The sequence below is a fragment of the Carya illinoinensis genome, chromosome 11, assembly GCF_018687715.1.
Source record: "Carya illinoinensis cultivar Pawnee chromosome 11, C.illinoinensisPawnee_v1, whole genome shotgun sequence".
NCBI classification, from domain to species: Eukaryota; Viridiplantae; Streptophyta; class Magnoliopsida; order Fagales; family Juglandaceae; genus Carya; species Carya illinoinensis.
In genome coordinates, this window is record NC_056762.1 from 8,791,700 (window position 1) to 8,818,404 (window position 26,705).

Here is a 26,705-nt window from a genome sequence, read left to right on the forward strand (position 1 = left end):
TTTATTATTTACACTCTTCTAAGCATATAACTGTTCAAGTTTATTCCAAAGTTTACATGGACGTATCTCCCCTTTAATATGGTTGAAAACATTATCATCTACCCACTACATGATATATCCACAAACTTGTTGATGTTGCAAAGTCCGTTATTCATCAAATTCATTTTTAGGCTTATCAGAAGCAAACACCGATAAATGAAATTACTTCACAAATAAAAATTTTTCCATTTTTTCTTTTCAATTATGATAATTAGAACCATTTATAGTAACAATTTTACTCAAATTAGCTTCCATTATTCAACATAAAATATTCAATGGTTATAACCCTGCTCTGATACCACCTTGTTGAGAGAAATCAATTACCAATTTGGAATAACCAAATCAATCACTAAACAACGACAATAATTTTTTTCCACTTTGTATGTGCTTGTTAAGAAGTAATTAAATAGAGCATAATATAAACCAAATCACACATAAAGACAATCAATTTTTACATGGAAAACCTCCCCGATGTTGGAGGAAAAATCACGGGATTGTAGTCTACCCAAATATCTATTATCAATAAATAATGGATATACAATTGTTCTCTCTAGATAGAATTAGACACATACAATAAAAAATAATCTCAATAAACACTTTTTCTTGAAAATCAAACAGTGTGATTATGAGAGACCTCACCAAAATGCGTTATTGTTCAAAGACCTCGACATCAAAAATGCTGCTCCAATCTTTTTCATAGCCTTTCCTTATTTATTTCTTTGAATTAATTCTAAAATAAGTAAATGAGTCTTTTCCAAATATAAGCTAATTAGGTTTTCAATTTTTAAAAAGAGAAGTGTTAAAGACACAAAAAAAAATTTCACTAAAGTAAACTCACAAACTGATATAATTTCATTTGATATGTTAGATCTACTTTACAATAAATGTAATTTTACAATTTAACATATTACATCAAGTTACGTCAGTTTATAGATTTATTTTTATAATATCTTTTTGTGAGTAAAACATTTTCTTCTTCAAATTCTAGTTTTTTGGTGTATATTGTTTTCTTAAATCACCAAAAGTTTCTCCTTTTAAAAAAATTATTAAACAAAAGAGATGAAAACACAAAAGAAAGTGTTTTTGAGAAATCATTTTAAAAAAAGCAATAGGAGTCAAGCCAAGTCTAAATTCTATACCTAAGTTTTAAAAAATTCACAATTAGAAGCATCCATAAATCTTTCGTTAGTGCCCCCCGGCATTGGTATGCCACGTGCCAATGTTTGTTTAGTTGTCATAACATATTGATACTACGTGTAAGCTAATAACAAAGTGACATGTGACATGAATATATCATGTGATAATTATTCACTATTATTATTTTTTTTTATAAGCATTTTTCACTATTATTCTAATGAGAGAATGACGCAACTACTTAATCATAGAATTTTTTAATTTTACGTGTCAATCTTATAAAAATTGAAGACCTAGATCTTAATTTATAAATAAAGATGAAAATTTATTTACTAATTTAGCAGTTAATCATAATTCATACATCAGTCGATCTACAATTCTAACCTGATGAATTTAACTTTATAAGGATCGGGTTACTGTATCATCTGATCCTTATTATTGGACATGTCGTTAGGTCATAATTTTTTTAATTTTTGTTTTTTTTAATAATATATTTAAATATTTTTAAAAAATAAAAAAATATTATTATATTTAAAATCACTTATTTAATTATTAAATAAAAAATAATTGTCAAACGGTACATTTAAACGACATCTTAGGCGACATGATAGCTTTTTCCGCTTTACAATTAGTATCTCTTTCCAATTTCATAACTACTCAAATCCTTACACGTGGAATTTTTCATTTTATCTCTCCGCGTGGATGACTACTTTCCCAACTCTCCATCTTTGACCTTTTGCTAACCGACCTTCCAAAGTCCCCACCCACTTGTAACCTTTGGTGGGGCCCACTTCATGCATCTTTGCACAACTGTTTGGAAAAAGATTTCATGAATTTGAATCTTTTAAGCATACCTAAAGTAAATCTAATAATATTTATTATTATTATTCATAAAAATATTTTAAATAATAAATATTATATGATTGATTATACAAATTTATTTTTCTTCTATTTAAAATTAAAATCCTACCTCTAAAATATATAAATCTTGTACATTTAAAAAAAAATTATAATAAAAGATTTTTTCTTTTTAAACATGTAGAGTTAAAATTACATAAATGATTTCTTGTTGAATTTTGACAGTGGATTTATGCTATTAATGCGAAAAAACAGAGAAAAACAAAAAGATCCAGGTGACGACGTGGCTCTGCATTTTGATCACGTTGAATTTCCTTTGTAGCCTGAAAATCTCCACGTGGCCTCACTTCCTCCCTATCTCCGGAAAATATCTTCTCGCTTTTCGCACTTTTTCTCTCTCTTTCCACGTCACTAGTTTTGCTATCCTGCACTTCGTGGCACACTACACCCCACTTCCACTCAACCAATCTCCGGCATTCTGTTCCCCACCGAACTGGCGCAAGTTAGCCAAACCGCACTATCTTTGAATTCTTAATTAAAAATAATACTTTTTTGTAATTCGATAAAATGCTGTCTCTTTATTTAGACATAAATATAAAAGAAAAGCTGAGATAACAAAACGCCGACAAACAAAAGGGTAAATCCCCGTACCTTGTGCGTTTTGCTAAATTGCGCCGCTCGCCGGTTGTCCACATCTCGCCGTCGTTCCCCGACGGCCCCGCCTCAGAATGGATTCTCCACCGTCGATTGGATGAAATCTTACTTTCCTAACGCTTTCTCTCTTTAGTTGTATATGTTATAGTGGCATAACTTACCGGCTATGGAGAGAGGTAACATGGGCCGCCGTATGTACATCGGAAATTCTGAGGGCTTTCTTTGTTTGGTGTGTACGGCATATTCGTCGTTTTTCTATGGCGGAGGCTCTGATTGAAGCCCTTGAATCCGAAACCCTAGTCCCGATTCCATCCCTGGTCGAGGATTTTTGACGTTGGATTCCCATGGAAGTTCTTTAGAATTCAAATTTTGAAGCAACGAGAAGAAAAAAAAAAGAAGAAAGAAGGAAATTTGAGAGCTTGTTTTTGGAGTGAAGGAGACTGAGTTTAGAGCTCACAGAGTAACCTGATTTGCGAAAAAAAAAAGGAACATGGATTCTAAGGAGCTTAATTTGAGCAAAGACTTTGGAGGTGGGAATACTAGTAAGGGAGGTGATGGGTTTATAGATAGGAGCAAAGTGAGGATTTTGCTGTGCGATAACGACGCCAAGAGTTTGGAAGAGGTTCTGACACTTCTTCTGAAATGCTCTTATCAGGGTATATATTTTATTTATTTGTTTTTTTTTTTCAGATTCTTTTTAATTATGCGGTTAAGTTTTGTTATGGGCATGATTAGTTTTATTTTCTATTTATTAGTTTGGAATTTGAATTGTCTATTGGAAGTGTAGATTGTTTATTGGAAGTGTTAAATATATTTTGATAAGTAAATATTGGAAGTGTTAAATATTATTGTCTGTTTGATTACCATATGAATGGATGTGGGTTTTGATGTATTAAGGGCTGAGAAAAGTTGTGATAGTAGAAACCTTGGTGATGCGGGTTTGGAGATGGTTTAGGCTGTAATAATTTGCAACACATGGTTTGCTTTTTAAGAAGTTCATCTCTAAACTGTTGACTTTTGTTTTCAAGCTGTTCAACAGGAACGTGCTTATGTTAAGCAAAACTCTGATAAAATTTACTGCCTCTCGTCGGAATGCTTTGATCTCTTCCTGCTCTTTCTTTAGGTGTCCTAGAAGTATACCCTGTGTACTGTGATAATGCCTATGACTATTTTTCTTGATTATTAACCTACTTATTAAGAACAAGTTTCCTGCCTCTTCTCGCATTTGTAGTATGGGATACTTCTGCTATCTAACACTAGGGTTTCCTTCACCTTCTTATCTCACATTTTCTTACAATTTGAGGTAGGAAATCAGTGACAATTTTGTAATTCTTTGCTTTTCAGTGACTCCGGTGAGGTCAGCTAGACAGGTGATTGATGCACTGAATGCAGAGGGAGCTAATATAGATATCATACTTGCTGAACTTGATCTTCCATTGGCCAAAGGCATGAAGATGTTAAAGTACATTAATCGGGATAAAGAGTTAAGGCGCATTCCTGTGATCAGTAAGTTTGTACTGTTTTCATCACTGCCAAATTCCTTGATTAAAAAGCTCTTCACAGTTAATTATAGCCTGATCATTCATTTGCTCTGATAAGTGATGTCGGCACAAGATGAGGTCTCTATTGTTGTCAAGTGCCTGAGGCTTGGAGCAGCAGACTATCTTGTAAAGCCTGTCCGAACTAATGAGCTACTAAACTTGTGGACACACATGTGGAGAAGAAGGCACATGGTTTGTTTTACCTGACTTTGTTATACATATATACACGTATATGTATGTATACATGTGCATGTATATGTGTGTGTGTTACACACCTTTTCTTTCTGCAACCCCTATCTCTTTGTAGATACATTTGGATATAAATTCAATATAGTCGGTAATAAAAGCTGGGGAAATTTACACAATGCAAATGTGCAAGGAAACAGGAGGGACCTTCTGTGGTATTGAATGATAGACTGTTAGCATCTTTATGTGAGGCTTTTATCTGTAGCTCATGGATTTTCTGGTATCAGAAGAAATAATAGGTGCTTGCTCTTACATGTGTCAATTTTGGATCCATCTTCTTGTGTTACATATCACCAGTAAACAGTCTTGAGAGTTTCACTGAAAGCTGACTTATCCCTCCCAGCCTTTTTCTAACTTCTAAGCAGCTTATGAATCCCTAATCAATGTTGAAATGTCATTTATATGGTTATGTTTGCAGCTTGGACTAGCTGAGAAGAACATTTTGAACTATGACTTTGATCTGGTAGCATCAGACCCTAGTGATACTAATACCAACAGTACGACTTTGTTCTCGGACGACACAGATGACAAGTCTCGCAAGAGCACCAACCCTGAAATGGGAATGTCAACCCATCAAGAAGATGAGGTGAGTGTAATATAGGATTTGAATTTTTGTGCTCAAAATTATAATATTGTCTTTGCATTATGAAATAATTGATTTGGGAGTTGTGAAGATTCTTGGCCCAAATAACCCTGGAACTATAGAAATTATGAATGATTGTTTTGATTTGAGATATACTTACTGGCTTAGTTATTCCTTTCAAAACCTGTTTTCTAAACATTATGTTTTTTTGGGTTCTATTATTGGGCCTGATATCTTTATTTTAAGAAAAAACATTATTGGGGTTGGTAATGGCAATTGAACACAGTACATGGTAACTGTAAATCTCTCTGTAAGTACATTATATTTCATAGAATTTTTAACCCGTCAAAAAGAAAGAAAGTGATAAAAAAAAAAACTACCGGGACTTCGTGTGAATGTATATACTTTTCATAAGATTTCATGGGAATATTGCAAAGCATGTATCCCCTACTCTAAGGGTATGTTTGCTTATGAAAAATTTTGAGAATTTTTTTGAGATATGTTGTTTATTGGGTTTTAGGAAATGAGAGAAAATTGTGAATAATTGTTTTTTAAAATAAGTTTGTATTGGAGAAATTCTCAGCTGTTCTATTTCTAATACCAGACTATTCGACAGAGAGAATATAAAATCTTCTAAACGTATGGATGCTGAATAGTTGGCTAGAGAATACATTATAGAATGCAAACAACCACCTCATGAACTAGATATGGCTCAACTTGTTCTCTTTCAAAAAATCATATTGAACCAGGATCTGGAGGGTGAAATTAAACATTCTGACATTTTGAAGCAAAAAATAGAACTAGAAGGTAGGTTACAACTCATAGCTGCAAACAAACTGAAAAAATATTCAGATGCAACTGACTTATGATCTGAAATTAGGTGAGAAGCTTAACCATTATCCAGAATAATAAATTATTCTCTTTGTTATTCACAATCAACTACTGGTCATTATGTTATTTCTATGTAATGTGCAATACTGTGCTTGTCAGAATGCTAAAATTTTACTTTTCTTTGTTGAAAATAATTGGATTTGTTGGGGTGAATATATTAGTGGGATTGAAGAATTAGTAAGGAATAAAGTTATAATATCAAGTCTGGTCTAGACATAGTATTTACTGAGCTATGGCCACATTTCACGCAGCAATAAAGATTTCCTTAAGCTATATGTAACATGTACGATGATGGCAAATCTGCGATATTGACAATGACATCTGCTGTGCATATTTTTTGTTTTCCCTTTCCAGTCTGCTGCTGTAGACCCTCCACATATGGATTTAGTGGAATATCGGCCTGATGTGCCTGGAATCAGTGACCGACGAACAGGTGAGCCTTTCCTCTAACATACGAATAGCATGTGGTGGTGCTTTGTGAGCATGAAAAATTTGTCTCCTGTGTAAAAATAAAAAATATTCATCATTTTTGTGTAAGATATTTGAAACGGATCATTTAGTGTGAATTTATAGGATCGCACATATTTGTAACATCAAATGACATTTGCTCGAGTCTTTGCCAATCATTTGGGGTGGCCGCCTTTTTTGTGTAGCTGATGCAGTCTGTAATTTAGATTCACTTTCTCTGGATTTAAAAAAAAAAAAAAAAATGAAGAAAAAATTCCTTCATGCTATTGTGTTATTTTAGCTTTGCCTTATGTAATATAGCAGTTTCATAAATATCAAAAGGTTGACCAAGTAATTTGCCTGCTGGATGACATCAGTGCATCAGTGAAGCTCATAAGATGAATTACTCAAACCCCACTCCTTTTTTTTTTTTTTTTTTTTAAATTTTCAAGGCTTTTATATTGTTTTGTGATCAGCATTATTATGAATGGTTGATGTAATGCAAGTGCTATATAATATTCCATTTATATGGCTTCACCACATGCCATGTAACACCCCAATGGAAGGCCCAAACCATATGACCTATACTCTAAAAGGACTAGTCAATGATACAATTGGAGTTCCATTAGAACATTATAAAGAGCAAGAACTTTTCATTCCTAAACAACGTGGGATCCCATTCACCATCTATCCTTACACATCATGTGGGGTATTGCATGCCTCTTAAATAATTCATGTCAATTGAGTGCGCCCATATTTCTTTTTTAGTACGAGTTTATTGTATCAGTTCCATGGTAATGAGAAATTACTTAGTTAAAAGCAAAAGGATTTTACTTTACAGTGTGTCCTGAGTTTTCATTGTTTCCACTTTTTGCCCACTGGCTTTCCTCTTTTCTTTAAAATTCTTTGGTGATGTCTTTCAGGACAATTTTCATCTGGCCCAAAGAAGAGTGAGCTGAAAATTGGCGAGTCTTCTGCCTTCTTTACTTATGTGAAATCAAGCACGGTCGAAAGTAACTCTCAAGGCATTGTTAATGTTATTGACAATTCTGCTCAAAATTTGGCGACTAGAGAAGAACATGAAGAGTGCAGTCAAAGATTGATAAACGATCCCCAAATACATGCAAATGGGCAGGCAGGGGAAAACTACTCGCAGGAAGATGACTTTCCATGCAGTAGTAGTGTTCCAGATTCTCTTTCAATGGAGAGATCTTGTACGCCACCTGCATCAATGGGACTCTCGCAGCAAAGGGATGTCAATGACGAGAAACTCAGTCAAGTTCTTTCACAGCCAAGAAATGAGCATCAACTTGATGTTTCTGCCTTACCTCAAGCTGCGTTTCCATATTGCTTTACAGGAGTTGTAAATCAAGTTATGATGCCACCAACAGCGCAACTGTATCAAAAGAATCTGTACGACCTTCATAATCATGCACCTAATTCTATGATGTCTCAGTACCATCATCTTCCGCAATGCCCTCCTCACGTTAATGGAATGGCGTCATACCCATATTACCCGGTTAACATTTGCTTACAACCTGGGCAAATGCCCACTTCTCATGCTTGGCCGTCTGTTGGAGGTCCTTCAGCTGAAGTGAAATCAAATAAAGTGAATAGAAGAGAAGCAGCATTAATCAAGTTTAGGCAGAAGAGGAAGGAACGATGTTTTGATAAGAAGATTAGGTATGTTAATCGAAAACAACTTGCTGAAAGAAGGCCTCGAGTACGTGGACAGTTTGTGAGGAAGATAAATGGTGTTAATGTGGATCTTAATGGGCAACCTACTTCTGATTCTGATGAAGATGATGTCGAGGATGAGGAGAAGGATGCTTGAAAGGATTCCTCTAAAAAAGCATGCTTCAGGACATCGATGTCGTTGCTGGTTATTGCGGATCATTCTGTTCCAGTTCCCTCCAAGTTGTTTAATTTTCGAGAATTTTCCTGTACCTTTAGCCGTTCCGGAATGCGATGGATGGAAAGTGGTTCCTCAGTTTGTTGCAAAAATGCATCCATAGAATACACAAGGGATTAAAAACATTTGCTGGAGATATCAGTGGGAGCAAAAAGCCCCTTTTTTTCTTCTTCTGTTGAAGGATGGAAAGTTATTGGCATGCTTCAAGAATTTGAAGAGGGATTTAAACCATGAAGAAGAATATCTCAGAGATATGAATGATCCTCCTTAAGTCTTAAAGATTGTCAATTTGCTTCCTTTCTGTCTGTGCTACGTTTCTGTTGTCTTGTATGTCAACAAGGAATCCATTATGGTAGTAGTGTTAGATCCTTTCTCCAAAAAGGCTGATTGTTCTAATAAAATGCATGCAGGAAATCTCGGCATCTATTGTTTACGTAATGATAATGTATAGTTTTTATTCTCTACCATTCCATTGCTGTCACATTTAGAAAACGCAGGCCCTTAATTCCTGTGTGTTGTGCAATAGTTGTGGTAGTGATTATAAAACTGATGTTTTCGAATTCTCTCTCTTCATAAAGACTTTAAATGTGATAACGATAAGATTTTAAATGTAGATGGTTAAGGAGGGAAAGAAAAACTCTTCTTGCAACCGGTTTTGGGTACTCCGTGTAACCGGGCACGCCTTTTAATAGGTAAATATTTTTATTTTTTCTGCTTTCTTATTTCTCTCCACTACGTTTTCTGTTTTCTCACTTCTTTTCAAAATTCTGTATCTCCCATTTTCTCTATCACACGAAAGCCCCTCTTCTCTCTCTCCTCACCCAGAACTGGAGGAAGTTACTCTTTTGGTTGAACCAGATACAGAGGCATGTGAAAGATCAAAGCTACTTCTGAACAAAAATTTGTCCTTTTACGGGGTTTTTATTTTTCAAAAATAAATTATATGTGATTCAGGAATTTGGCCGAGACTTATCCACTGCCTCTTTCTGTTATGCAAAATCAGAGTTTTCTCATGCTCCTTTCTTCTTCCTCTTCTCGCATCTTGAATATGAAAGTTAGAATCCGCAAGCTACAATGGCTCGCAATGCCAAACTTCCAAACAATTCACCACCAACTTTTAAACAATCTTAAGAAGGATTACCCACAGAAAAACCTGAATAATCCTTTGTTTTCTTTCTTATTTCTAGAGGAATGAGTAATAGAATAGAGTAGGAAACGCTCAAATCGCCTGAGAAATAAGTTCCAAATGCAAATGAAAGAAAAATCAAAATAAGACACTGAAAAGAAGTAGAAGAAGAAAATTATGGGTAGCAAAGGTGATGTAGAAATAGGAAGGAGAGAACACAGTGTAAGGAGGTAAAGATTACATCAAAAAGCAGTCTAGGAGGAAATTTATCGACAAGCTCCCACTTTGTGAACAAAAACAAGAAGCAAACTGCGTGGGTCTCTACCGAAGAGACGAAGTTGCATTTGATTTTTTGTTTTTAACGATTGACGTGGCAGCCGATTTTTCAGCGGTTTCACACCGCAGTTGCATGTAGCAAAGCTGGGAGGGAAATGAGAGTGGTTACCCAAAAAAACTGCCAAAGATTTTTATGTTTTGTTTTTGCTTTTGCTTAATGATTATTTTTATTTATTATTTTTCCTTCCTCTCTTAGAATTTGAACTGAAAATCTTAAAATATGACATTCTTGCATAAATTTGCAGAAAATAAATTTAATTAACCAATATAATTATATAGCTAATTAAAAATAAATTTAATTTATAAGAAGGTCATGATATTTTTAATTCAAATTTAAATAGTAAAACGAAAACAAAAAGATAGTAAAATAGTAAATAAGATGGAAAATGATATGGCTATCGAATATCCTTATCAAATATGTTAATTTTTATTTTTTTAATGATTAAAAAAGTAATTATTAATAAATTTATATTTTTTATTTGTTAATAATTAAATATATTTAAAATATGATAAAAAAAATTGAAAAGAATAAAAAAGACTTATTTATACTAATATATATATAGTGGTCACTTTGTCGTTTTTCAAAAAAATTTAAGTGTATCATTTGTCATTACTGAAAAGACCTTTTAAAAAAAAAGAATAAATAGGAAGATTTAAAGCGGCAGGGCAACGGCAATGCACACATCAGAACCCATGTATAGAAAAAAAAAATATCAACTAGTATATCTTTTTTTTTTTTTTTTTTTTTTTATGAGAATATGTTTCATTGCATTCATTCATAAATGAAGTTACAATTGTGACTTATCAATACAGGAAAACCAGACTATAAGTCAACTAACGCAACTGCTCAAGAGCTTCCCCGTCAACAAATTTCTTTGTAACGGACATTGTCTAAACTTTTACATCTTCTCTCCTGACAGCAGTCAAAAGAGAAAACGCTCTGTCATAACAGAGCTAAACAACCTTTCTTCCAAAGAAGAGAGGTATACTCACGCTCTATCTTCTCAAGGAGGAGGAGTAATACCACACTCTCTCCTCCCAAAGAGGAAGAGTACAAACATTTACCTTTATCTAAAGGAAGAGTAGGACTAACACCCACCTTCATCCTCCAAAAGAGGAGTGGGACAAAAACTATATCTTTTTTATTAATAAAAATTAAACTAAAACTAACAAATACAAATTTAAAAACATAATAAAAAACTGGCTATGGGCTGTAAAGTCAACTGGCCCAACCTGAGATAAAAGTCCAGATTGAGTGCTTGTGGGGGCCCAAACCATTTAGGGTTTCCAAAACATTTTCTGCCGCCGCCACCCGTATCTCCTCTTTTCTTCCTCTGCATCTTCCCCCGCCGAGACCCCTGCACCAGCGTACGAGATAGGCCTCATCACAAGATCACTGAAGGTTCGCCCCGGCCCTCGCCCTCATGCCGCCGTCTCTTGCCCAGTCTTACCACAGTCCGGCGTACGTGCTTAGCATGCTTCGAAAATCATCCATAAAATAATCCGGCGCAGCATGCGTCAGTTTGAGCTCTTCACGGTTCACTCGCACGCGACTCCAGAAATCACGATCCACTCGCAAGCGACTTCGGATTGACTGGTATCTTGCTTTAGAGGGCTGGTAGTAGACTACGGTCATGCCGCCTATCTCAATCATCCCGGACGTGAACAAATCTCTGCTTTTCAAGATGAGAATAGAGCTCACGATCACATGCTAATACCCAGCTTTGGAGGCCAAACGACCACCAACACAGAAATACCACTACGTGAGAGATACACCAAAACAGCCTTAAAACAACTACCCCAGCCTTATTATTAGAACTAAACCGACCTAACTCAAAGACAAGAATAACCGGAGGGATGAGAGGGAGGAGAGAGCCCCTCTTGGGAGGACAATCGGCTTTGTTCTCTAAAGAGAGAGAGCAAAGCAGAGGCCATTGCTGTCCTATGTTATCAGCTAGTATATCTTGATCATGCCATTTTTGTAATTATAAATTAATTTCTATGTTTTGCATGCAGGTCTTATAAAAATGGCAATATGTGATGTTTTTGATATGAACACCACATAATAAAAGTAAATTAAAGTTTAGCGTTAACAAATTTAAATAAAAACAGATTGACGAGTTAAGAATTGTTTAACAAATCACCCGTTATGACCTTTAAAAAAAAGTTGAATTTACCTTTATATTAGAATTAAAATTCTAAAAACCCTACTTCCGATTCCTAACCCACGTACTCCACGCCGCCCCAAAGGTTTTTTTTCTCCTCCTTGTTCTCACTCTCCCTCTCCTCTTCTCACGCCGTCCCCCTCTTCGGTGTCTTCGTCTGCAACGGTTTTTCCAACGCAGCGGCGCAGCCTCGGCCTCCCGTCCTCGTCTTCAACCCACGCAGCAGCGGCCCACGGCCACACCCAGTGGCACACGGCGCCACGCCCACTGGTCATAGCCCACGTCGACGGCCATACCCAGTGGAAGAAGAGATATCTGTGTTTCAAAGGTACTTGTGTTATGGTGAGAGAGAGATTCCCCAACCAAAAACAGAGTATAGATGCGGATGAAATGAGCATGGTGAGAAACCAGAGGAATGAGTTCCTGATTGCTTAGCAATGTTAGCATTGGCGGCATTATATATAACCCAAAACCCAGTGGGAAAATATCGCCAAACATATGTGTGTGTATATATATATAACGCAATTTTAATTTTATTTTTATTTTTTTGTTTAATAGAAATCACCCTTTTTCCTTTTCGTTTATATTTATTAGAGATGATAATTTCTTTTATAATTGTTTTTTATTTCCTCCATAATAAATAGATGATAATCTGTCGAATGCAATTGTTATAATCTGTTAGCAATTAATACCCTTCTTTTCCTTTTCTTTTTCTTCTTCTTCGATTTTTAGGTTCTAAAAACCGTAGTGAAATCTCGGGTTTTCTTCACCTTCTTCTACTTCTTCCTGTCTCTCTCTGAAGTTCTCTCTCTGTAAAACCATTGTTTTGGGGAAGATGTTCCGCAGAAACATACGGCTGAGGAGAGAGTATCTGTACAGAAAGAGCTTAGAAGGCAAAGAACGTTTCCTCTATGAGAAAAAGCGAAAGATCAAAGAAGCCCTGCAAGGTTCAGCTACACTTTTCCCATTCTTACCATTGAATACATACGCTTGATCAGGTGTAACTTGTTTTTTAATCTTTTAATTCTTAAGAGGGATTTTTTATTGCACAGAGGGTAAGCCGATTCCCACGGAGCTACGGAACGAGGAGGCGGAGCTTCGGCACCAAATAGACCTTGAGGACGAAAGCACAGTTGGTATGGTTTTTATTTTTTTAAAATCTTTTTATTTCGAGGTTAGCAGACAGAAAGTTACAACATGTAAGTTGAATTCTATGGTGGATGTTTTTTTAATTCTAAGTCGCCCGTAGATTCAGAAATTTGGATGGAATTGGACTTGGGCCGAACATATTTTGATGATCGGAAGCATGGAGCTGCATAACTATCTAGAACATGAAAAAATTTTGTTTTTCAAAGTTACCAAGATTTATATTGTTGGAACTGAATATAATTATTTTTGCGGCAGAATGTCCAAAAAAGTACAATACTGTTGGCTCATTGAGCTTATGACTTGTGGGATTGTTCACAAACTTATAAAAAAAAAACATAAATCCATTGAACTGCTGTACAGTTCTAAGTGAGTGTCATTCTTGATTGGTGAATAAACACCAAAAAGGGTGCTTTCAATGGGATATCTTTATATTTATTTATTTGTTTATTTCCTTTTTCATTGGAGTCTGAATTCTACTTAGATATGGTTTTTTGCTTTCTATTTTTTATTTTTATTTTTATTTTTTAATTTTTTTATGGGTAAAATAAAATTGTTTCCCTGCTTGATTAGGTTATACTTGAACATTTGATCAACTTGAAGTTGTGAAATTTAATTTATTTGGAATTTTATTTTATGTTGTTTTTCTCCCTTCTGACACATGCGAATTTTCACTTTTGACTATGATTGGCACCTGTGCTGAAATTTCAGCCCCGAGGACACACATTGATGATGAGTATGCAAATGCAGCGGAAAGAGATCCTAAAATTTTAATAACTACATCCCGTAATCCAAGTGCCCCACTTACACAGTTTGTAAAGGTCAGTTCGGTTTTTTATTTGTCCGTGTTTCTCAATTCATATATTCTGGCTATACTTATGTTTACATACATTAATTTCTGCAAGTAGTTTAGTTTTGTTCATTGACTGGAACTCATTGTTATGTTCTGGCAGGAATTGAAGTTTGTCTTTCCTAATGCACAACGAATGAATCGTGGTGGTCAGGTTAGTGAATGGCTTTTTTTATTTTTTTTTGAGAAGAGTAAGAATAGTGAATGGCTTTTCTTTGTACACTGTCTTATTCGCAATTTTTAATATCCCAAATTTAGTGTATAAGAGGGTGATAAATGAAATCCCATATTGCTTGTGAGGCATAAGTTATTTTGGTTTATAATGAGTCCAGTGTTCTCCAATTGTAATATTGTTTAGTTATTTTGGAGTATAATCCCGTTTTTCGTTTAGCTTAATTTGGATAGTTATAAAAGGTATCAGAGCCAGAGATGTGGGACTTGACTCATGACATTTTAAATGGAATTGCCTGACCTTGCGTCATGGATTTTATAGGGGAGATTGTGATACCCTGAATTTAGTTGAAGAGGGTGGTGAATGAGGTCCTACATTGTCTAGGAGGGAGAAGCTTCTAGGGTTTATAATGATTCCAAGGGTTCTAATTGTAATATTGACTACCAGCTGACTCAAAACCCACTCCAGTAATTTGCTCAGCAGGAGGCTTTGACATGATTGGAATCTCAGCCCCAATTGCGTAAGGTCCTTTTGGAATATAAGTCAAATGTGGCTTGGACATGTTGTTTCTATATGGAATTGTAATTGCTTGGTGCCAATCAGACCACATAACCCCCAGCCTCCAAAATGGAGGTCTGAGTTCGAAACCCCCCTCCCCTAAATGTATCAAAAACAAAATTGTAATTGCTTGGTGACACGAGTGCAATTGTTGTTGTTGTTGTTGATGTTTTTTTTTTTCTTTTTAATTTTATTATTATTATTTTTTTATCTGATCTATTTCTTTCCACTTAGTTTTAAGACTTGCTTGTAGATGTTGAAATTTGTAGATATCCATTTCTTACATTTTACATTTTTTTATTGGCATTGGGAGTTTGGACATTTTTGCATCGAATACATTTATTCTTGCAAGAATTATTTGATATTTGATTAAAAATATATTTTCAAGCTTTTTTTGACACACCTGACACAAAAAGAGTGTCAAACGATGATAAAAAATATCAGTGTTTATTTCTTTTTATAACTATAATGGGTCTCATAACATGTGGAGTGTTGACACACCGGGTTTACAAATAGCAAAATTCTATTTTATTTGATGCAAATGCTAGTTTTTATAATAAATGATCAGGAAATATGTACCTACAAGTCTACAACATTTTTGTGCGTGTGTCCAGTTCATATAGCCACCTAGCACCGTGTCATCCAACTGTTTTGATGGCCTATGCATGTATTGAAATTTGGTGTATATGCTGCATGATATGGTTACCATCTTATTAGTTTGATGCTATTGGTGCTTATCTTCATTCTTCATTATCATGCTTTGAATTTAATTTTCCATTGTCGATAAAGTGTAAATGGTGCTGTAGCCTTGAAACTTGTGTGCGTCTGTTGTGGTCCTTTTCCATCGTCAAGCATATTTTTGAATATTTTCTTTTTGCAGGTTATTAAAGAAATTATTGAAACTTGCCGTGCACATGATTTTACAGATGTTATCTTAGTTCATGAACACCGTGGTGTGCCAGATGGTATGACTATAAGCCATTTACCTTTTGGTCCAACTGCCTATTTTGGATTACTCAATGTCGTAAGTAGTTTGATCATACTATTATTTCTAAACTTTTGTTTTGTCCCAGTTGTTTTGGGTATTGATTATAAAATATTTGCTTCTAGGTTACAAGACATGACATTAAAGACAAGAAGACCATTGGAACAATGTCTGAGGCTTACCCACACTTGATACTTGACAAGTTTTCAACCAAGGTGCCATATCATGAATGGAAAATTTATTTTCTGAGTTGGCTTTTCACTAATATACTTACAAAAAAAATATTTTGTTTCAATCAAAATGTACTTTATGTCAAGAAAGCTAAATATTTAAAAATTTAGCCAAAGGGTCTGAATATTGAGGCTCTGGTGTTCTGGTCAGTAGTGTTAGTGTGTTCTGCGCTAAGGGTTACTGCATATCTTATAGAATGTAGTAAAGTTCCAGTAGATTTTATGCGAGCATTATAAATGGTTTCCCAGTTATTAGCATTACACTAATAAAAGATGACTGGATGAAGTTTAAGAAAACAATTTGAAGCATTTTACTACTGGAAACATTAGAATTCTTTGTTTTGGTGGACGCTGGCTTCACATTATAAGTATGTATTTGTTTTTTTACACCTTTTATCTTCTTTTGGCATTTCTTCTCTTATTCGATGTAGACCTATTCTTTTGAGATTTCACTGTTTTTCCTACTTTTTATGTTTTTGTTGATAGCTAGGTGAAAGGACAGCAAACATTTTGAAGTATCTATTCCCCCTGCCTAAGCCAGATACCAAACGCATTATAACCTTTGCTAATGTGTCTGACTATATTTCGTTCAGGTTGGTTTGTTGCTTGATACTATAACTATTGGCTGTTCTTTAGTTTGTGAAATAATTTCTATCAGTAACGATAATTTTGGCTTGGATAATATGCCTTCTGTTGATAATGATGTTTGTTCATAATATTTTTACTGGTCTTTGGCTGTTCTTTAGGTGTTATAGTATTACCATTTTAACGCGGAAAAGAAAAATTAAAGCTGAAAATTTTTCATTAGATTCACCCATAATCTACTTTGATGGGTGATCGGATCTTTGGACTCGATGGTGCTGTGAAAGATCTGGTTATACAGCTGCTTTCTGTCATCACAGATTTGGTATTGTTTAGGCTGCCTCCTCAAGTAGTGAGACATTTTATTGATAGCTTGATAACAAGAGAGATTCAACCTTGTTCACTTAAAATGTCCAGATTTTCATGTAAAATTGAAAATATATTATTTGTACAGAAGGTGAGCTTTGAGTACGTAACTAGTGACTTGTTAAAAAATAAGGAAAAATATACTTTTCACCCCCCAACTATTTTTGTATGGTACCCTTCAAAGTAGATTGCTTAGGGTAATTTGGTGTACTTTCCCATTGCAAGGTGGCATACATGGGACTTTTGAACTCTTATTAATGACTTATGAACTTATAGGCATCACATTTATGAGAAGCCTGGAGGTCCTAAATCAATCGAGCTTAAAGAAATTGGTCCTCGGTTTGAAATGCGGCTTTATCAGGTACATTTTTATGCTCCTTGGTTCACTTTTCAGTGAAGCTTAATTTTATTTGTCAATATTGTTGTTAAGAATTATGCATGTATTTTTGTCAAAATTATCTCAGTAAACCCAATTAGATGTCTCTTATGACTATTATACTTCCATATGGCTTTAGATTTTTCACACCCAGAAAAAATGTTCTGTTTTACACGTCAAAATACTATTTTGTCGTGAATCTTCCTTTTGATCCTTGTTTGTCACGAAAAGCAAACTGAGATCACTTTCATCATTGTATGTTAGTTCGTAAATCCAACTTTCATCATTATCCAATTCACTTTTATGCCCTCAAAGTTATATTAGTACCCTTTGATTTTAAAATTCAAAGTCTAGCTGTTCAGGATTTCATTGCAAGGTGGACAAGAGTCCTTTTGTTTCTGTGATCTGAATTGTCGAATCGTCATTCTGCATAATTATCAATGACAATTATGCCTATGAACGAGTAATCTGATACCTCTATCTGAAAAGAACAGAGGAAAAAAATTTGGGGGGTGGGGGAATGATAGCTCTGCAAAACTCCTGATCTGAATATATTTCACTTCCTCATGTAACTAGGTATGCTGCTTGAATACCTCCGGCTATGCCTATTTACTTCTATTAATAAATTGTTGTCTTATAAAAAAATAATTTTAATATAAAAAAGATCAATTTGAGGTGGGGCTCACACTTTCATCTCAGACTTTCACAAATCCTATAGAAAGCACCAACACTTTCACAAAAATCTAGAAGACTTCCATCATCTCAACTTCATTTCTTCAATGTTCATCAAAAGCTTTCCAACTTTTAACATCCAAACATTACTACAACCACAGCATATCTCCAAACCCCTTCAGCATGTACGGATAATACATGAAAAGGCTTTTTTGTTCATAATTTTTTATTTTATGTAAGGCTTTGGTTCATAATTCATTGCTTCTTGGTATTACCGATTAAAAAAAGGGAATAATTCATTGCTTTTTGTTGAGATTCTTGGATTACTTTTAACATTTGAAGTCTTAACACACTTTTCTTTATACTGGGATTGCACCTTTTGCGCACTTCAATGAAATTATGTTACTTGTTGGAAAGAAAGTGATATGGTCAGTCTTTTCATAGCACATGTATATCATTGATATTTGTATGCATTGGCTGTTACTTATAAAATATATATATTTGTATGCACTGGCTGTTATTTTATTTAGTTTCCATATATTCCTGTTTTCAGATAAAGTTAGGAACAGTGGATCAGGATGAAGCTCAGACTGAATGGGTAATCAGACCATACATGAACACGACGAAGAAACGGAAGTTTCTGGGAGATTAATTCCAACTCAAAAATAATTTCAAGCTTTGTTTTGTTTGAATTTTTGTGATCGATCTTGAACATTAATGTGCTTAAGCTGGCTTCTCTCATATTCAGAAATGGAAGAACAGCCTGAAATTGTTGCTGGAGATTTTGTTTTTGTTTGCATCCAAGAAACAGATGTTTTTTGCGCTCTCATTAATAGCAGCAATCAGCCTAAGCATGCAAAGTTATCTTTTGAGCTCTCAAATCGGAGAGATTTTAAGGATGGTATTGGTTTACTCAATAACTCATTGTTATGGTGACTTTGACACTAAAATCGCTAGAATAAGATTTCACAATATGACTCTTAGAGGGTTAAAATTCAACTTTTGTTTTCTTTTAAAATATGTATTTTAGAAATGAAATGATCCATTTTGTATTACTTAATTATCATTCCCATCTTTTCCTTTTATGATGAAATGAAACATGAAGAGTGAGTGAATTTTTTATTTTATTTTATGTTATTAGCGATGGGGTCGCTTAGTTTGAGAGATGGGAAGTGTATATTTCAAGGTTTATATTACACAACATGGTACGTATCTCTAAATTTGTAATATGTTTATCGGATAATTATACTTATCACCCTCATATTATTAAGGATTATGCAAATGAGTCCTGCTAGGCCTACTGAGAATGGCCTGAGGATTTCCACTCAGAAGTACAAAATGCACTTCTTTATTTTGTACTTTTTTCAAGTATATTTTAAACCACTTTAAACGTTTTTTTAAAGAAAATAAGAAGAAAAAAATTGAAAAACTCATTTTAAAACATTTCCTAAACAATTAATTTTAAAAATAAGAATATGTGGCTTTTGTCGGGTTGCATTCTCGGTGGATGCATAATTTCCCTTTGGAAATTGCATTGGAAATGATATATTACACATTCAAACTACAAAAAAAATTATTACTTTACAACTTCCGTGAAAATGTATAGTCAAGATTGCTATTTTTCATTCCTCTCAAGTCTCAACAGTTATAGTTGAGTAAAGATGCAATGTATGAAAGTTTTTATAATTTGTTGGGGAAGAGAGGAGGGAGGAGTCCTCGTGGTGGCGTTACATTGGAGTTTTCTTTTTGTTCTACTAGTATTTTCTTTGTTTTTCTTTTTTGTTGGTATTATTGATGTTGTGTTTTGCAGTCTGAGCAACTCTGTGATGGCTTGATCTGTTCCTACGAATATTGGGAAAGGAGGGCTCTGGGTGGTGAGAAACACCTCTGATACCTAAGTTAGTTTGGGTTCTCATTCTATAATTTAAGGGAGCTCAAATGAAAGTGCATAGAGTTTTTTGCCCCAACAAGGGGTATATATATACCCGGTCTGAGTGGTCCTCTGGCAAGCTGATTGTAGCAATGTTGCTCTGTATTTAGGTTGTGCCTTCTTCCCACGTTTTGCCATGCGACAGGTTGTCCATGCCTAATCGTGGCAATTGTTGACAGTCCAGGGTGCATGTCATGGTGTGCTCGTCCCCAACCTTTGTTAAATGTGGGGTGCTCTCAGCTTGGAGCGCATACCTTCCAGTTTTATCTAGCTGTCAATGTCAAGGGACCAGGGTCGTCCCTGGCACTGTGTATGGGGATTGTCGGCTAGTAGTGACAATGTTTTGAATACCGTTTCAGTAGCCATTTCATTTAAAGTACTGGAATAAAATATTTCAATATCAGTACTGTTTCGGGATATACTATATATAATAAATTAATTATATATGTATAAATTATATTTTAAAATAATATCAATGCAAATCCTAAAAAATTAAAACACATATTTATAAAACTCAATAATACTTCTAAGTTAAGAAAATAGTTTTCAGATGTGAAAATTGGAGTGAAAATTATGAAAAAAATCAGAATTTTGACATTAATTACAAAAGTTTTCTATTTTCGGCTGGTACTGGTATGGCCAGTACATTAAATATTGGCCGGTATTGATCTAAACGTCCTAGTACAGCTGGTATTTGACTCGGTACGAAACAAATATATTTTCTGTACCGGTCACTATTTTGGTATGAGAAATACCAGATGGTACGAAATTCAAAACATTGAGTAGTGGTGTTAGACCTTTTGACTCAAGGATCCTCATTCCACGCATTTGACTTCACTGCTCCTCAATGAGCTTCTTGGGCTGACTTTGCTCTTCTTGGCCCAACCCATCCTATCCCTTCATACCGATTTCCTATTGTTGGGCAACCCATCGGTGTCTTATGGGTTGGGTCTGTGTGGTTCACTCAACCTTGGGAACAGCCTCCCTCATAGTATCTTGCGAATTCCCACCAAACACATATGGTGAGAACTCAAAACATCTCCTTTTGCTTTTCTTGGGTCAATTCCCCTTGGTAAATGTCTTGCATCTTGAGAATGTTTGGCTGCATCATCAATGACTTGATAGCGTCTCGGGTTCTTCCCACCCCTTTGTTATTCGAATGTTCAAGGCAGGGGAGGGAGGTTTTCCCATGCACTAGTTTGCATATTGGATCGTGCTTCCTACGCGTCGTTACTCACTCTTCATGCTCTCGTGGGTTCACGTCGATTGGGTTCCATGATGCTACTCAGTATGTTTCTTAAGACCTAGCACATCCCTTGGGTTTGTAGCTCGGGGTTGTTTCATTGTCTGCAAAATTCCAACCATCGCGTCCTTGTCTATGTAAAGCACCATTTTCTCTCATTTTCTGCATTTCTGCTTCTCATCTTTCTGCATTTTCCTTCAGGCTTATCATCCTTGTTCCTCCCTCTTCACTCTTTTGCTTCGTTCCTTCTTTCTTCCAGTTTTCAATGGCTCCCAAAGAACCTTTTGATGCTTGTTATTCGTACTTCACTAGGTGAAGCAGGGAGTTGTTGGTCCCTGCCGATGACCTCTGCATGCTGAGGAGGGTGTACAACATTCCAGACTCGGCAGTTCTGAGGATCCCTAGGCGCCCCGTAGCCACGGTGGACTCTGACGGGATGGCATCTCGAGTTGCGCTCTGCCCCTTGATGCAAACAAATGGTCTTCATCTTCCGTTTTCACACCCCATTCGGGACGTTCTCAAATTTCTGGGGTTGGCCTCGGCTGAGCTCAATCTAAACACGTGGTGACTTCTAGTCGCCAGTTGCATGATCTTCCGCAGGGTGCTCAGCTCTGATTCAGGGAAGTTCCTTGATTTGATGGCTTAGGAGTTTCTGTCAATGTACCGAGTGCTGCATCTTTACAGGAACTTGTGTAGCTTCTAGGCACGCTCATCCTAGAAGTGCATTGCCAGCCAGAAAAACAACACTCCCACATCAAAGATTGGTCTTGGTGATTCTTTTTTGCTTTTGGCTCAAGATGGGAGTACCCAAAGGGGAGGAGATTCACCAGGAATTCTAAGTCCAGGCCATCTAGTTGTATGTGGCCAACAGCAAGACCTTATTCGTCATGCTCAACAGGAGGGAGGAGACCAGACTGGCAGTTGTGCAAGCTTGGGTAGTAGCCCACCCTCTTGACATCGAGATGATGTGGTGTTGACCAAAGCCAATATCACTAGGTTCCTGTCCTCCCCTGATCGTTTTTATGTGTTGGGTAGGGAGTTCTTGAAGGACCCCTCTTCACCCAAGGGTCAGAAATGTCATTCTAGCCCTCCCGTGGATGGCGATAAGGAGAAGCGGCGTCAAGCAAGCCGCAACAACATTGGTGGGGCATCTAAGAGTGGGGTTGGGGGCTCTCGGTAAAGTTCTATCCTCGGCAGTGGAGGACAGTTCAACTGTGCTGAGATCCCAGCCTCCTCCTGTCAGACTCCTGCATAGGAGGTGCAATGTTCCCTATTCGTGCCGCTCGTGGCACTGGCAACCTCAGGTCACGTTGTATTTGAGGAGAAAGGTGATGACAACCTTTGGGCAGACTTCTTCAACGCCTTTATCAAACCCACACCCTGCAAGCCTACATTGGAGGTTGAGTCGTTCCCTTCCTTTGAAGAAATACTCTCTCAGGAGGACCCCATTCCTCCGACAGTTGTGGTGGAAGCTCCCCCGTCTCCTTCCGGTTCCAGGCAAATTGACCAAGAGGAGGTTGGGCCAAGTCCTTCCTTTGTCGTGGAGTTGAGTGATGACCACGTATCTATCCCTTTGCCTTCCTTCAACCACTCTTTGGAGCCAGACGTTAGCTCTTACTTGGCTTCATATGAAGCGGCGTTGCAGCCTCCCTTTGCAGGCAAGTTGGGCTTTCCTGGTATGTAGGCCGCCCCCACGATCCAGGAACCCTCCTTTGGGCCTGTTGTGCTTGAGGAGCCGATGTTGGTGGAGCCAGCGCCTAAGCCTACAGGAGCCAATGCTATTGACGAAGCACTAGAGGGTTGAAATGCTAGCTCTTCCTCTGAATCCATCCTAGGCATGTCTGGGCCTTCGTGGCAATTGGGAGGCATCAGATTGTCCTCATATGCTAGGACAGAGAGGCCCCGGACGATAGGTTCAGGCTTCGAGAGGGCTCGTGCCGACGCGATTGATCAGGAGGCTCAAAAGTTAATGCCCTTATTCGCCCAGGTATCTTTTGTTTGCAATTTGTTCAATCCTCTGAAGCCGTCAACTTGGTCCATGAACTCTCTCAGCGTCATGGGGGTTGTTCGTGCTATTTCGATCATGAACGGGTTCTGCGGTTATATCCCCCCAGTAGGGCCACCATGGTGATCTTTTCATTTTAATCGTCCGTGGTCATGCGCTCTCGATTGAATCGAGAGAGGTATGACTTCAGGCTCTCGTCGTCATGTTGCTTTACTGTTAGGAGGTATGTAGCCGTAATTAAACACTAGACGTTACTAATTTCCTAGAAAAGCATGTTGTAATACTCTATGTAATTAAATACGTAGAATGGAATTTAACTTAGTAGTTATCTTGTTTTTATGCAAAATTAATGAATACTCCTAATGTATACTTAATTAATTATGAATACATATCTTAACTCTAAAATTATAACTTAGTAGCATAATACAAATTTGTTCGATAATTCGCATCAATCTATCTCAATTTATAAAATAGGTTTAATCACGTTTAATTTTTTTTTTCTTTTAAATTATGTATTTTAGAAATGAAATGATTTATTTTGTATCACTTAATTATCATCCCAATGTTTTCTTTTTATGATAAAATGGACCATGAAGAGTGAGTGAAAATTGTTTATTTTATGTTATTAGTGATGGGGTCGTTTGGTTTGAGAGATGGAATTTTCCTATACCTTTATCGTTCCGGAATGCAATGGACAGGAAGTGGTTCATCTGTTTTGTCCAAAAAATGCATCCATCAATATACAACGGATTAAAAACATTTGCTGGAGATATCATTGGCAGCAAAAAGCACTTTTATTTTTTATTTTTTATTTTTCTGTTGAAAGGAAAAAGAGTTATTGGCATGCTTCGAGAATCTGAAGAGGGATTGAAACGATGAAGAAGAATATCTCAGAGATCTGAATGATCCTCACAAGTCTTATAGATTTTCAATTTGCTTCCTTTCTGTCTATGCTACGTTTCTGTTGTCTTATATGTCAACAAGGAATCCATTATTGTAGTAGTGTTAGATGCTCTCTCCAAAAAGGCTGATTGTTCTATTCAAATGCTTGCAGGAAATCTGGGCATCAATTGTTTATATAATGATAATGCATGGTTTTTATTCTCTACCATTTCATTGCTGTCACATTTGGAAAACGCAACAGGCTCTTTCTTTTTTTGTTTTGTTTTAACTTATTGATTGTTTTCTAGTATCATATCGTTTGAATCGCAAAATCGCAGCCCTTTGCCCCCACGGCCTCTCACCATTGTGTTTCATTATGTGTAAATTGTAATTGTGTTTTATAATTTTATTTTTATAATTTGTAATTGTGTAAATTTGTATAAAATTTTTTAAATTACCAAAAAGTTGTTGAGAGCGCCTCCGTACTGGACGTGGTGTATAATAGGAATTTACACCCTCCAATGAGGCATGGCCATGTCAGTCCTCTAATTTTATTACAGTGAACCCAACTACATCAGACCAAATGAAATCAAGGGCTAATGAGTTCCTTCCGTTTCCATTTTCGGTCCATCCTCAAGCGCCTCTCTCTCTCTCTCTCTCTCCCTCAAACTATAGGCTTCACCAGAAATTGCTCTCTGCGCAGCGTTTTTCGGACTACTTTATAGTTCTAGAAGCAAGGAGGCGAACAAACATAGCCACCCAATCACCACGAGAGCCAAGTGGAAGAAGAATGCATAGGAGGTTGAAGAGGAAGCGCCAAAAGATGAGGCAGCGATCCAAGTAGTTCTGCTATCAATAAATTGTCATTTTCTATCTAATGTTTGGTGATTAGAGATTTGTAGTGTTCCCTGCGTTTTTACTTTTTGATTTTTTTGTCGATTTTCATTTATAACTTTTCTTATTTTTTGGTATTTCGGGATGCATCTGCGTCTGCTATTTCGATACATTTGCTTTTGCCTCTATTCTCCCTATGCTATTTGTTTTTTTGGTGATTACATATGCGTAAGTCTTTCTTTATTTTTTACTTTTTTTCATTTTTTGTAATTTAATCTGTTCGATTTTAATTATCGTGGGTATGGAGTCTGGATTGCTACAGATTTGAGCCTTCCAGGATGCATACCATACTGGATCAAATAAACGCCTCATTTTTTCTGTTGGCGATGTCTTTGGTATTTTTGTTGAGGAAATCATTGATGGATTCGATTCGTTCTTCGTAACTTGTCCAACAATTTTTTACAAATCCAAGGTTCAAGAAAAAAGAAAATGCATAAATTGGCATGATAGAGCTTGCTGAGAGTGAGGAGAGAGACCTTGAGGAGAGGGAACTGAAATTATAATATGATTTTACAGTAAATTATATGAAATCGCTAATGTGTCTCTTTATTTTATGGGTAAAATAAAATTGTTTCCCTTCTTTTTAGGTGATACTTGAACATTTGATCGATTTAAAGTTGTGAAATTTAATTTATTTAGAATTTTATTTTGTGTTGTTTTTCTCCCTTCCGACACATGCGAATTTTCACTTTTGACTATGATCGGCACCTGTGCTGAAATTTCAGTCCCGAGGACACACATTGATGATGAGTATTCAAATGCAGTGGAAAGAGATCCTAAAATTTTAATAATTACATCCCGTAATCCAAGTGATCCACTTACACAGTTTCTAAAGGTCAGTGCAGTTTTTTATTTGCCCGTGTTTCTCAATTCATCTATTCTGGCTATACTTATGTTTACATACATTGGTATTCTTACTTATCAATAAAACTTATTTGGTGCCTATTTACATGGATCAATAAAACTTCTTACTGGAAACATTAGGATTCGTTATTTTGGTGGATGCTGGCTTCACATTATAATTATGTATTTGTTTTTTTACACCTTTTATCTTCTTTTGGCATTTATTCTCTTATTTGATGTAGACCTATTCTTTTGAGATGTTCACTGTTTTTCATAATTTTATTGTTTTTGTTGATAGCTAGGTGAAAGGACAGCAAACATTTTGAAGTATCTTTTCCCCATGCCAAAGCCAGATACCAAACGCATTATAACCTTTGTTAATATGTCTGACTATATTTTGTTCAGATTGGTTTGTTGCTTGATGTCGCTGTGAAAGATCTGGTTATACAGCTGCTTTCACAGATTAGGTATTATTTAGGTTGCCTCCTCAAGTAGTGACACATGTTATTGATGGCTTGATAACAAGAGAGATTCAAGCTTGTACATTCAAAATGTCCAGATTTTCAAGTAAAATTGAAAATAGATTATGGGACTTGTACAGAAGGCGAGCTTTGAGTACATAACTTGTGACTTGTTAAAAAAATAAGGAAAAATATACTTTTCACCCAAACTATTTTTGTATGGTACCCTTCAAAGTAGATTGCTTAGGGTAATTTGGTGTATTTTCCCCTTGAAAGGTGGCATACGTGGGACTTTTCAACTCTTATTAATGTCTTATGAACTTATAGGCATCACGTTCCTGAATCAATTGAGCTTAAAAAAATTGGTCCTCAGTTTGAAATGCAATTATCTGATACCTCTATCTGAAAAGAAGAGAGGAAGAAAATTTGGGGGGTGGGGGAATGATAGCTCTGCAAAATTCCTAATCTCAATATATTTCACTTCCTCATGTAACTAGGTATGCTGCTTGAATACCTACGGCTATATATGCCCATTTACTTCTATTAATAAATTGTTGTCTTATAAAAGAATAATTTTA

At 36.0% G+C, this 26,705-nt stretch overlaps 2 protein-coding genes and 1 long non-coding RNA gene across 5 annotated transcripts; all 3 read left to right on the forward strand.

Moving 5' to 3' along the window:
- The first annotated feature begins 2,623 nt into the window (after window positions 1-2,623).
- Window positions 2,624-8,772, forward strand: LOC122281542 (two-component response regulator-like APRR1). Its single transcript, XM_043093114.1, has 6 exons — window positions 2,624-3,341; window positions 4,030-4,191; window positions 4,285-4,418; window positions 4,891-5,058; window positions 6,301-6,379; window positions 7,317-8,772. The coding sequence occupies exons 1-6, from the start codon at window positions 3,176-3,178 to the stop codon at window positions 8,225-8,227; spliced, it is 1,620 nt and encodes a 539-aa protein (XP_042949048.1). The 5' UTR covers window positions 2,624-3,175; the 3' UTR covers window positions 8,228-8,772.
- Window positions 8,773-11,966: 3,194 nt separating this feature from the next.
- On the forward strand, window positions 11,967-18,729 carry LOC122281952 (U3 small nucleolar ribonucleoprotein protein IMP4). 3 transcript variants are annotated; one of them, XM_043093837.1, is made up of 10 exons: window positions 11,967-12,432; window positions 12,665-12,879; window positions 12,985-13,068; window positions 13,790-13,899; window positions 14,032-14,082; window positions 15,539-15,682; window positions 15,769-15,858; window positions 16,360-16,466; window positions 17,098-17,182; window positions 18,423-18,729. In XM_043093837.1, the coding sequence occupies exons 2-10, from the start codon at window positions 12,768-12,770 to the stop codon at window positions 18,519-18,521; spliced, it is 882 nt and encodes a 293-aa protein (XP_042949771.1). In that variant the 5' UTR covers window positions 11,967-12,432; window positions 12,665-12,767; the 3' UTR covers window positions 18,522-18,729. The 3 variants fall into 3 exon arrangements, with proteins under 3 accessions (XP_042949771.1, XP_042949769.1, XP_042949768.1); XM_043093835.1 differs by having other exon boundaries at window positions 11,967-12,331; XM_043093834.1 differs by having other exon boundaries at window positions 11,967-12,260.
- Window positions 18,730-24,470: 5,741 nt separating this feature from the next.
- LOC122282116 lies at window positions 24,471-26,336 on the forward strand. Its single transcript, XR_006230399.1, has 2 exons — window positions 24,471-25,658; window positions 25,965-26,336. It is a non-coding gene; the product is annotated as an uncharacterized LOC122282116 (long non-coding RNA).
- The last annotated feature ends 369 nt before the right edge of the window (window positions 26,337-26,705 follow it).

Coding starts and splice junctions, on each gene's coding strand:
- LOC122281542 (XM_043093114.1), top strand. CDS start 3,176: ATGGATTCTAAGGAGCTTAATTTGAGCAAAGACTTTGGAGGTGGGAAT. Junction 4,419..4,890: donor TGTGGAGAAGAAGGCACATG/GTTTGTTTTACC, acceptor TTATGTTTGCAG/CTTGGACTAGCTGAGAAGAA. Junction 5,059..6,300: donor CAACCCATCAAGAAGATGAG/GTGAGTGTAATA, acceptor TTCCCTTTCCAG/TCTGCTGCTGTAGACCCTCC.
- LOC122281952 (XM_043093837.1), top strand. CDS start 12,768: ATGTTCCGCAGAAACATACGGCTGAGGAGAGAGTATCTGTACAGAAAG. Junction 14,083..15,538: donor GAATGAATCGTGGTGGTCAG/GTTAGTGAATGG, acceptor TTCTTTTTGCAG/GTTATTAAAGAAATTATTGA. Junction 16,467..17,097: donor TCTGACTATATTTCGTTCAG/GTTGGTTTGTTG, acceptor ATGAACTTATAG/GCATCACATTTATGAGAAGC.